The following is a 12,759-nucleotide window of genomic DNA, read 5'->3' as shown; positions in this document are numbered from 1 at the left end:
TTTACTGTACGGACCTTTGTTGGCAAGGTGATGTCTCTACTTTTTCATTATATACCATTTCCCAAAATGATACTGTTATCTTACATGACCACCACATATAGCAAAAGATACCCGCTTGTTCTGTACATTTCCAGCAGATATTTGAACTTACTCTATACGTTTTAGATAACTTACTAGGAGTCAAATACCACCAGCACATCATTTTCATGTAGTTTTCTTTCAATGTACAGCAAGCTGTGAATTTCAGATCTGTTTTCCAAAGCCTCTCCCAATCTACCATTTGTATGTTATGTCCTAAGTCCCTTTCCCAAGAACTAAGAGTTCTTTTTGAAATTGTGATGTCTCATAACTAAAACCTTTCTTTTTGTCTATCTTAAAGATATCGTTTAGTTGATGGTACTGTAACCAGTCAGGTACAGCTTCCCTTATCTCTTCAAAATCGTTTAATTTCAGTTGGTTTTCAACTTCAGTTAACACCTCTCTGTAAGTCGGCCAATTACTTCTCATATTCAATTTTTTTCAGAGATATTGCTTCCAAGGGGGAAAGCCACCAGGGTGTTTTTTACTGAAGCAAATTTTTATACTTCTCCCATACCCTAAACATTGGTTTTCTTACTATATGATTCTGAAAAGCTCTATGCACCTTGGCCTTTTCCTACCATAAATATGCATGCTATACATTATTTGTGTCCTTCCAGATCTAAAATACAGTATCTGTGTTTTCTAATGTAATCCATTCCCGGTTCTAGCAGATACAGGATGCTTCATAATAAAGTTTCAAATCCGGCAGGGTGAAACCTCCTCTCTCTCTTACATCTGTTAATAATTTATTTTTTATACTTGGTTTCGTCCCTTGTCTGATAAACCTAGATATATCTTCTTGCCATTTTTCAAAGCATCCTGTGTTGCCTATTGCCTGGACTGCTTAGAATAAAAATAACATTTTTGGCAATACATTCATTTTTATTACTGATATTCCTCCCCAAAATGATAAATTCATTCTTCCCCATATCTCTAAAGCTCTTTTTATTTCTTTCCACTCATTCTTGTAATTGTCCTTAAAAATATTAATATTCTTAGCTATCAAACAGATATCCCAGTATTTGACTTTGTTATGTATAACTAACTCTGTTTTCTGTTGTAATTTCTTTTGGTCTTGCTCCATTGTGTTTTTTACCAAAAACTTAGAATCATAGAATCATAGAGTTGGAATAGACCACAAGGGCCATCGAGTCCAACCCCATGCCAAGCAGGAAACACCATCAAAGCACTCCTGACATATAGTTGTCAAGCCTCTGCTTAAAGACCTCCAAAGAAGGAGACTCCACCACACTCCTTGGCAGCAAATTCCACTGTCGAACAGCTCTTACTGTCAGGAAGTTCTTCCTAATGTTTAGGTGGAATCTTCTTTCTTGTAGTTTGGATCCATTGCTCCGTGTCTGCTTCTCTGGAGCAGCAGAAAACAACCTTTCTCCCTCCTCTATATGACATCCTTTTATATATTTGAACATGGCTATCATATCACCCCTTAACCTCCTCTTCTCCAGGCTAAACATGCCCAGCTCCCTTAGCCGTTCCTCATAAGGCATCGTTTCCAGGCCTTTGACCATTTTGGTTGACCTCCTCTGGACACGTTCCAGTTTGTCAATGTTCTTCTTGAACTGTGGTGCCCAGAACTGGACACCGTACTCCAGGTGAGGTCTGACCAGAGCAGAATACAGTGGCACTATTACTTCCCTTGATCTAGATGCTATACTAATGATGCAGCCCAGAATTGCATTGGCTTTTTTAGCTGCCGCGTCACACTGTTGGCTCATGTCAAGTTTGTGGTCAACCAAGACTCCTAGATCCTTTTCACATGTACTGCTCTCAAGCCAGGTGTCACCCATCTTGTATTTGTGCCTCTCAATTTTTTTGCCCAAGTGCAATACTTTACATTTCTCCCTGTTAAAGCTCATCTTGTTTGTTTTGGCCCAGTTCTCTAATCTGTCAAGGTCGTTTTGAAGTGTGATCCTGTCCTCTGGGGTGTTAGCCACCCCTCCCAGTTTGGTGTCATCTGCAAATTTGATCAGGATGCCCTTGAGTCCATCATCCAAGTCGTTGATAAAGATGTTGAATAAGACCGGGTCCAAGACAGAACCCTGTGGCACCCCACTAGTCACTCTTCTCCAGGATGAAGAGGAACCATTGATGAGCACCCTTTGGGTTCAGTCAGTCAGCCAGTTACAAATCCACTGAGTGGTAGCATAGTCAAGACCGCATTTTACCAGCTTCTTTACAAGAATATCATGGGGCACCTTGTCGAATGCCTTGCTGAAATCAAGGTAGGCTACATCCACTGTGTTCCCTTCATCTACCAGGCTTGTAATTCTGTCAAAAAACGAGATCAGGTTAGTCTGACATGACTTATTTTTCAGAAATCCATGCTGACTATTGGTGATCACAGCATTCCTTTCTAGGTGCTCACAGACTGTTTGCTTAATGATCTGCTCCAGAATCTTCCCTGGTATTGATGTCAGACTGACTGGGCGATAATTATTTGGGTCCTCTCTTTTCCCCTTTTTGAAAATAGGGACAACATTTGCCCTCCTCCAGTATGCCGGGACTTCGCCTGTTCTCCAGGAATTCTCAAAGATGACTGCCAGTGGTTCTGAGATCACATCTGCCAGTTCTTTTAATACTCTTGCAGTTCATCTGGCCCTGGAGAATTGAATACATCTAAACTAGCCAAGTATTCTTGTACTATCTCCTTAGTTATTCTGGGCTGTGTTTCCTCTGCTGAATCATTTGCTCCAAATTCTTCAGGTCGGGCATTGTTTTCTTTATCGGAGAAGACTGAGGCAAACAAGGCATTGAGTAGTCTTATTCTTGTTTAGTTTAAAGCCCCTGGCCTGCCCGAAGTCCTGTATCTTTTCTACCACCTTTGGTGGAGTATTTATGGAATCCTTCACTGTAATTACAAGGTGAACTGTGAAAGCTTTTAATTTATATGCTTTATTTTCTACTGTTATTCCTGTAATTAATTTCTCTACTTTGTCTCCCTCGCCAGGGCCTCTAATACCAAAATAAATAATAATGGTGATAGGGGATATCCTTGTCTTGTCCCCTTCCTTATTTTACACTTTTCTGTTATCACCATATTAACAATCAGCATAGACTGTTGGTAGAAATAAATTGCATCAATTCCTCTCCCAAATGCTTCCTCAAAATTCATTTTTTCTTTTATCTTTTTCATAAAAGCCCATGAAACATTATCAAAAGCCTTTTCAGCATCTATAAACATTAAGCCCGCTTTTTTCTCAATTTTTACTTCCAAGTATTGAATAATATCAATTATATTCCTTATATTTGTCGGGATTCAAGCCTATATGAGTAGTAACTGGCAACTCTCCAGGCACCCGGCTTGATCTCCTGTTAACCTCCTTGTCTGCATTCCTCAGCGAGATCCAGGCAGAGGTCGCGATAGGCGATCCTTCTCAGCGTGAGAAGAACACCCCCCCTCTTTCTTGCCCCCCCAGCAGGGGAAAGAGATAGACAGAAACGTATTTACATGCCTTTATTTCTGTCTTTGCAGCATTACAAAAAACATGACTGCTCTCTTCAAGCTCCAGCAGTCGAATGACAAACACTTCCTGTACTTCCTGTACAGCTCATATTACACTCTGAGCTAATTCCGGTGCTTCACACTGAATTGACTGTCCCTCTGTTTCCCACGGACAGTCCCAACATCATGTGATGTTTTCAAGCTAGCAGCTCGCAGCTGCATTGCTTCTATATCGTAACAATATTTTCCTTCATCTGACGTCCTGGTAGAAAGCAGGCCTGATTGTGATGAATTTTTTCTGCTAAAACACCTTTCATTCTATTGCCCAAAATATGAGCAATACTCTAAATGGAGTATTTTTCTCGCCTTTTAGTTCAAGAATTATTGATTTGTGGTCCAAAAGTGTTCTTAGTTGTATTTCTGCATTTTTAATCTATGGAATTCCATCCTACAGGAATGATGGCCAACAATTTGGATAGCTTGAAAAAAGAGGATTAGACTGACGTCTCTGCTCTGCCCTCGTGGTCCTAGGCAATTATGCTTCTTAATACTAGTTCCTGGAAAGCACAGGAAGGTAGAGGGCTCTTGTACTCAAATCCGGCTTGCTGGTTTCCCACAGGCATCTAGCTGGCCAATGTGAGAACAGGATGCTGGACTAGGTGGGCCTTTTCCCAATCAAGCAAGCTCTTCTTATGTTCTAATACAGGCATCCCCAAACTTGGCCCTCCAGATGTTAAGGACTACAACTCCCATCATCCCTAGCTAACAGGACCAGTGGTCAGGGCTGATGGGAATTGTAGTCCCAAAACATCTGGAGGATGTTTGGGGATACTAATATATTGGAATATTTTTACAGTTACATGTGGCAAAGTAACACTTCAGTTTTCTTAGTCATAGGAGAGACTGCTACTCGAACCTGTGATCATTTCCTCCCTGGAAAAAGAGAAATACAGAGATGTGTCTAAGAAGCCAATTCCACCATAGATTATAAAATAATGCAGTTTATTAAGTGTGAATGGAATGACCATGTGTTGTTCTTGCCATTATCTCATCTGCATTCCTAAAAGTTTGGAACATAGATAGGACAGTGGAGAAAGGAGACAGTGTTAAAATAGGAGAAGGTGCATATTGCGATTGAAGTGTGTTCAGTTCCTTTCTTGTAAGTCTTAACAGGATTCTCTTCCCCTTCCTCCCCACTCCCAAACAGCTGAGGAACATGATGGCCAGAATTCTATGGAGCCATCTGTGAATTCATTGGGAAGAACAAAGAAACAGTTTAAATGCCTGGAACGTGGGATGTGCTTTAGTCACAGTGGAAGACTGAGGACACATCAACAAATCCACATAGAGGAGAAACCATTTAAATGTACTGACTATCGAAAGAGCTTCAGGGACAATGGAACTCTTAGAAAACATCAACGAACTCACACAGGGGAGAAACCATTTGAATGTATTGAATGTGGAAAGAGCTTCGGTAAAAATGGAGCACTAAGAACACACCAACGAACTCACACGGGGGAAAAACCATTTGAATGTACTGAATGTGGAAAGTGCTTTAGTCGATATGGAACACTTAGAATGCACGAACGAACTCACACAGAGGAGAAACCATTTAAATGTATTGAATGTGGAAACAGCTTCAATCAAAATGGAAACCTTAGAATACATCAACGAACTCACACAGGGGAAAAACCATTTGAATGTACTGAATGTGGAAAGTGCTTCAGTCGATATGGAACACTTATAATACACCAACGAACTCACACGGGGGAGAAACCATTTGCATGTATTGAATGTGGAAAGAGCTTCAGTCAATATGGAACACTTAAAATACACCAACGAACTCACACGGGGGAGAAACCATTGAAATGTATTGAATGTGGAAAGGGCTTCAGTGAAAGTGGAGCACTTAGAAGACATCTACAAACTCACATAGAAGAGAAACCTTTTAAATGTATTGCATGTGGAAAGGGCTTCAGTAAGAGTGGAGACCTTACAATACACCAAGGAACTCACATGGGGGAGAAACCATTTAAATGTATTGAATGTGGAAAGAGCTTCTGTAGAAGTGGGACACTTAGAAGACATCAACGAACTCACATGGGGGAGAAACCTTTTAAATGTATTGAATGTGGAAACAGCTTCAGTCAAAGTGGAGCACTTAGAATACACCAACGAACTCACACGGAGGAGAAACCATTTAAATGTTTTGAATGTGGAAAGAGCTTCAGTAGAAGTGGACACCTTAGAGTACACCAACGAACTCACACGGGGGAGAAACCATTTGCATGTATTGAATGTGGAAACAGCTTCAGTCAAAATAGATACCTTAGAATACATCAACGAACTCACACGGGGGAGAAACCATTTAAATGTGTTGAATGTGGAAAGAGCTTCAGTCACAGTGGACACCTTAGAAGACACCAACAAACTCACACGGGGGAGAAACCATTTGCATGTATTGAATGTGGAAACAGCTTCAGTCAAAATGAATACCTTAGAATACATCAACGAACTCACACGGGGGAGAAACCATTTAAATGTATTGAATGTGGAAAGAGCTTCAGTAGAAGTGGACACCTTAGAGTACATCAACGAACTCACACGGGGGAGAAACCATTTGAATGTATTGAATGTGGAAAGAGCTTCAGTCAAAATGTAATACTTAGAAGACATCTACAAACTCACATAGAGGAGAAACCATTTAAATGTATTGAATGTGAAAAGAGCTTCAGTAAAAGTGGACACCTTAGAATACACCAGCGAACTCACACGGGGGAGAAACCATTTAAATGTACTGAATGTGGAAAAAGGTTCAACAGGACGGATAAACTTACATTACATTGGCAAACTCACACAGCGGAGAAGCTTTAGTCAATATGGAACCTTAGGAAATATCCACTAATTTACATGGGGAGGTCTTAATACAGTGGTACCTAGGGTTAAGTACTTAATTCGTTCCGGAGGTGTATTCTTAACCTGAAACTGTTCTTAACCTGAAGCACCACTTTAGCTATTCGGGCCTCCTGCTGCCGCCACGCCACCACCACACGATTTCGATTCTTATCCTGAAACAAAGTTCTTAACCCGAGGTACTATTTCTGGGTTAGCGCTGTCTGTAACCTGAAGCTTATGTAACCTGAAGCATATGTAACCCGAGGTACCACTGTATAGTACTTTCTAGAGCAGTTTCTCAACCTGTGGACCCCCAGATGTTGCTGAACTGCAACTCCCATCACCCCTAGCTAGCAAGGCCAGAGCTCAGGGATGATGGGAGTTGTAGTCCAACAACATCTGGGGACCCGCAAGTTGAGAACCGCTGCTCTAGAAGGTTTTCTGTTGTAATTATTAGATTGTCTGCGAAGGCTCCGACCTTATAGGCCCTTTGTCCAACTTTAATTCCTTCTATTCTAGGGTCTTCTCTTATTGCTTTCAAATACACTTCCAGAAGTGTGATAAAGAGGAGAGGAGAAAGAGGGCAGCCCTGTCTTGTTCCCTTAGATATATTAAAAGCTTCTGATGTTTCACCATTTATAATTAGTCTGACCTGTTGGGAATTATAAATCGCTTTTATACCACTACATATTTTCTCACCCAAACATCATTTCCAAAGTGTTTTGCATGAATGCCCCCAAAACATGATCCAATGCTTTCTCCGCATCCACCAAGATCAGGGCTGCCTTTTTATCTGCTCTCATTTCTAGGTATACTATTGTATCTACTACCAATCTTACGTTGCTGTAAATTTGTCTTGGTCTATAAATCTTAATTTACTCTAAATTGGGTCCATATTTCAGTATCAATGTAATTAGGGCCTCTTGTCATTATTCTGGCACTTGTCCTCCTTCTAAAATTTTGTTCATTATTTTTTCTAACATTGGTAATATGATCTCTTCCATTTTTTTGTAATTCATTAAAGAAATGCCATCCGCACCAGGGACTTTACCATTCTTAGAAGTCACAATTCCTTCTTTTATTTCATTAATATTAATAGGGGCATTTAAGTATTTCTATTCTTTCTCTTATTTTTGTGGCAGTCAACCACAAAGAATCTTGAGGCAGGTTACACATTTATTCCAGTTCAGTCTTTGGTTATTGACATTTCTATCCCACAACCCTATCCACCTAGCAGACTGCCTCTGTCCCCTGGCCCTACAAGCCCATCAGTAACATTTTCTGTAGAGACACTGGGGATTGTTCCAGGACACTTGTCACTTGATGACAATGCAGAAGGAGGCCACCTTGGTACACCCAGAAGATACCAGATGTTGGTTGTAGTTACGTCTATACAAAGTGCATAGCCTTTGACCCTCCATAGAGAAATGGGGAGGAATGAGGAGCCTGAATAGCTGACTAGTAGGAAATGTACCCTGGTAAGCTTCTGTCAGTTCTTGAAGGGGCTTTGTATCATTTAACTTCAAAATGTGGGAAATGTTTGTGGGGCCTCCTCCTCCCCCTGTTGCTGCTGCTGAGTGGGGCCCTGGATATCTGCCCCAAACGTTTGCCTGGATGGTAGCAGGATGGGAGAAGTCAAGTGCCCAGAATAAAAAAGGAAAAGTATTTTCTGCATCTTTTCTTGAACAAAATGGGTATGTCTGAAACCTCAGACAAAGTTCATGTTGACAGTATCTAAATCTAACCCAATTAATATATTTATTACTGCTGATACAAAGATAAATCCAATATAATGTGCTCCGAAACAAACACTTTAACCAGATGATCTTGCCTTCTGTGAGGTGGGGCAAGATGCTGAGGGAATCTATTCTATCGGGGGGGGGGGAGCTCAGTGCACCCAGAAGATTCCAGTTGTGGGTTGTAGTTGCATCTATACAAAGTGCATAGCCTTTGCCCCTCCATAAAGAAATGGGGAGGAGACAAGAGCTGGAATAGCTGACCAGAAGGAAAGGTAACCTGGGAACTTCATGTTGATCAACCACCTCAGCTCCCTGACCCCAATAAAAGACCAGTCCAGGGAGGCAGGTGAGCATTACAGCTACACCCCACATTATGCTCTCCAGTAGCTATTCCTTCAGCCAGGCCTATTTTCATTCAGTTCTTAGTGTGTCCATGGGTGGGTGTGTTTTACGCTTCCTTTCCCCCCTTCCTTGCAGTCCTAACAAAAACTAACCTCCACGCCAATGCTTTCAGCCCCAGAAGAGGAGCTCCCCTTGGTGTCAAGGGAGGGGGGGTTCAAGGGAGCATCTGGAGCCCTGCCATTCCTTCTGTCCCTGGCCCCTTCCCCTCCTCTCTCTGCCATCCCAGGGCCACTCCTGACTCCCCAGCATGAGACTGGATCTGTCTGTGATGGTGAGATGTCCTGGCTGGTTGAAGGACCACTTCCTGTTTCCTGGAGCTCCATCCTTCTTTCTCATGCAAGGTGGAGTCATGAAGCAGGTGGAGACTGAGCACACCTAAGGGTGACCGGGGGGGGGGGATTCTGCTTAACCTTTCCCCGTCTGCTCCGTTTCTGGATCAAAATCCCCAGCTAATCTGTCAAACTGCTGCTGCTGCTGCCTGTCACTGTTCCTGTGTCTCTGGAGTGTTTCTTTGAGGAGAATACAGGACACTGCAAAAGACATTGTGTGTATTGAGTGTGCAATAAGGTAGACAGAGGCTGAGCCCTCCCTGTAATGCAAACAGGGAGACTTCTGTCCAGGAGATTTCTGTATAAAAAATTCTTTGCTGAGGTGGAAGTGGGGACTAAGTGTTATGTATTGAAGTTCTCACCCTGGCCAGCAGGGGTATTGTGTGTGTATAGTTTTCACTCGGGTCCACATCAGTCAATTTAGGCGGGAAACCCTGGGTTGCTGAGCTGTTTGCTGTTCAGTTCAGTTCCAGCTTACTATAAAGAACCACTTGGAGAAATCTCTGTGGCGTCTGCTATGTCCACCCACAATTTAATACTAAGTGAGATTGGAGTAGAACCATGTTTGCATGAACATGAGAAGGCAAAATATGTTCTCCATTTAAATATTTATTAAAATAATTTATTCAGTTACCCAGAAGAGTTATTAGGTTTTTTTTGCTGTAAGCTACTTCATACATTGTAAGAAGTGGGTCCTGAGACCCTTGATCCCCTTCCTTAAAATACCATCTGAAGAATACTGGAGAAGCAAATAAAGAGTTTATTGAGGACAATAGGTAAAGGTAAAGGGACCCCTGACCGTGAGGTCCTGTTGAGGATGACAATGGGGCTGCGGTGCTCATCTCACTTTACTGGCCGAGTGATACGGAGGGGGAGATACCTTCCCGCATCCCTCCGCCAGCCACCAAAGGGGTCCGAGGCGATGACCTCAACGGCGCCCAGCTTTGCCCTGACCCCTCAGCCCCCACACCGTTACACAAGCACCACATTATACCCCTGGCCTCTTAAATAAAATGCCTATCCCTCTCTCTCTATACGGGCGAAATAAGCCCACCATCTTTCCCTAAGCCTCCCTCCCGCTCTATCTCTATCATGGGTTGACCGTATCAAACTGCGCTCCCATTTGTTTCAATGGAAACCGCGTTCCCATTCGTTTCAATGGCCGCGTCCCAGCCAATCAGAACCATGCATCCGCTCTGCAGATTCAGCTCAGCGAGCCCCTACACGCCTCATTTAACCTCTTGACAAGCTACTGGCGGCTCCCTGCTGGGGGAACAATGGAATCGAAACTCATGGACTCCATGTATCCATTTCGTTTCCGACTTCAATCACTGACATAAGACTGGAACAGAACGGACTAAAACTTCTAAAATTCATATTAATTCAACCACAGCTCTGATTTCCTTGGTTTTGGTGCCAATCGACTCAGTTTATTCAGGACTCCATGACACCTCCTCGGCCTCCATAATCCCTCGAGCGAGGAGTCACGTACTCAGGAAGACCCTAATCCGGCCAAGTCGCTTTGCCCAAGCTTTCCTCCGGGCAACGCCAGGTGCTAGACCTTGCATACTTGGACTATTGACTCTGCATACTTGGACTATTGTCTTCTCATCACCGGTAGTCAGGAAGCGCTTATCTGCACATATCTCTGACTCTGCATATTCCCCCCCCCCACTGTATATGTTAATCTGTGTAACTCAACCCCTCTCTAATGTATTCATGATGTCACCTGTGTAACCCAACCTATTTCTAATGTATTCATGACGCAATAATGATGTATTTTGCACTGTATTCTGGGACATGGAGGGAAGTTTCAAAAACTCCTGTCACCCCTTTCTCGGGGTTCAATCTCGCCTTGAACCTGTTGCGCAATAAACTTGGATCTTCTGTAGTTTGCTCCTGCGTCCGGCTGAGCTCATTTTCCTCCGCAGGGACCTGCGGACTTAGTCCAACGAGCTGGGTGGCAGAGTAACCCCGCACCCAGATTTTTCCGTAACACCGAGGGAGCCAGCATGACTAAGCCGCTTCTGGCGAACCAGAGCAGTGCACGGAAACGCCATTTACCTTCCCGCTGGATTAAGATAAATTTATTGTCATTGTCCGTATATACACAGTATACACAACAACGAAAATCAAACACCCACCCAAAGACCGGGTTCACATACACATTTGCACGTATCTCCAACACTCTCATCCTATTCAGACATAATCTATAAAAACATATCATACTCCAGAATGTAACATAACCTATTAAAAGCATAACATAACCTAAAAACCTGTCTCATTCCTTCCTACTCCCTGCTTGCTATTTCTTGCAACTGGCCCTGAGATCATTATTTAGTGCAATCAGAGCTCTTGGATAGAAACTATTCAGAAGGCGTGTGGTTCGTGTTTTCATTGTCCTATATCTTCTGCCCGAAGGCAACAGTTCAAAGAAGTTGTGAGCAGGATGGGTGGGATCTCTCAGGATATTGTGTGACTTCTTCAAAGTGCGAGACGTGAAGATCTCATCCAGGGTTGGTAGTTGGAGCCCAATAACATTCTGGGCAATTTTAATTATTCTCTGTAAAGCTTTTTTATCCGTTTCAGAGCTGCTCCCATACCACGATAATATACTATAGGTTAAGACACTCTCGATGGTACTGTGATAATAGGACAGAAGTAGGTGCTGAGATAGATTCAGTCCCCTGAGCATTCTCAGGAAATACAACCTCCCCTGCACCTTCCTCACAACCATATTAATATTTGCAGTCCATGAGAGGTCCTCAGAGATGTAAATGCCCAGGTATTTAAAACTACCAACCCTCTCCACCTCCTCGCCATTTATGTGCAATGGTAAAAATACACTTTTCTTTCTCCTAAAGTCAATTATGAGTTCTTTGGTTTTTTTGGTGTTAAGCATAAGATTGTTTTCTTTACACCATTGAATTAACCCCTGTACTTCTTTCCTATAAGCAGTCTCATCGTTCTCACTAATGAGCCCCACCACTGTTGTATCATCCGCAAATTTGATGATTGTGTTGGACTTATACAGTGGGGTATGTAATAAAAAAATTTAAGGTCTTATATATATAATAAATGTTCATAAATGTACCAACCAAACATATACATAGATATGTGGACCACATGTCTGGAGCAGCACAGGAAAAGCAACAACATTCAAATTTCTGTTGTAGACCGCCTTTTCTGTGATGTATGTATGATGTATGGAGGGGTGGTCTTGAGCTCCAGGGCAGGGAATTTAAAAGGGCTATATAAGGGCAGGCACACCTTTGTTCTGGGTCCTCCTCCGTTCTCCTCCATGTGAGGGGAGCAACCTGTTGCAACATTTCAATAAAGATCAGGCTTACTAGCTGCTTTGCTTCTCAATAGTCTCTGGTTGGCCTCTGTTATTTTCTCCTACTGATGGAGAACCGGCAAAGGACTCTATAAAGGCTCTTGTGGCCCCCTTAAAAGCATAAGGGCAGATTTTGTTTACAACAGGTACCTATTTATCTTCTTGCACTTTGTGCTTTCCAATTGCTAGGATGGCAGGAGAAGAAACAGAGCAATGGGAGCTCACTCCTTCGCGGGGATTCAAACTGCCAACCTTCTGATCGGCAAGCCCTAGGCTCTGGGCTTTGACTCACAGTTCCAGCCGCGTCCCTTATTGAGGACAATACGTTCTTGCAAAAGTGGGGGTCCAAAGCAGGCACAGTCCAGCAAAGAATGAGCTTACAGTATGTTCCCTATGCACACGTTCCCTCCCTCGCCTTCCCATTGGTTGGGTGCTACAAGGTTTTCCTTCCCCCAATTATCAAGTAACAGACAAGAGGCTGAGCGTGGAGAGAAACGTCTCCTTTTTGTGATT

At 42.8% G+C, this 12,759-nt stretch overlaps 2 protein-coding genes across 5 annotated transcripts in view; both read left to right on the top strand.

Annotated features, from left to right (window-relative positions):
* Nucleotides 1–12,759, top strand: part of LOC308469613 (uncharacterized protein) — a gene marked incomplete at its 3' end in the record, with an annotated part of 86,329 nt that overhangs the window by 5,537 nt on the left and 68,033 nt on the right. The window contains exons 2-3 of one of the 4 annotated variants that reach the window (XM_080992328.1): nt 380–483; nt 4,752–10,805. The exons of 2 other annotated variants lie outside the window; for them this stretch is intronic. In XM_080992328.1, the coding sequence (XP_080848454.1) occupies nt 4,778–6,418 (1,641 nt within the window). In that variant the 5' untranslated portion in view covers nt 380–483; nt 4,752–4,777. Of the gene's footprint in view, nt 1–379; nt 484–4,751; nt 10,806–12,759 lie in introns of those variants that run through there. One more of the 4 variants, XM_080992323.1, reaches the window with a different exon arrangement.
* Nucleotides 1–12,759, top strand: part of LOC308469441 (uncharacterized protein) — a 100,972-nt gene that overhangs the window by 38,944 nt on the left and 49,269 nt on the right. The gene's annotated exons all lie outside the window — the stretch shown is intronic.

Source organism: Podarcis pityusensis (assembly GCF_964106645.2).
Source record: "Podarcis pityusensis genome assembly, chromosome: 2".
Classification (NCBI taxonomy): Eukaryota; Metazoa; Chordata; class Lepidosauria; order Squamata; family Lacertidae; genus Podarcis; species Podarcis pityusensis.
This window is presented reverse-complemented; position numbering and strand designations above follow the sequence as displayed.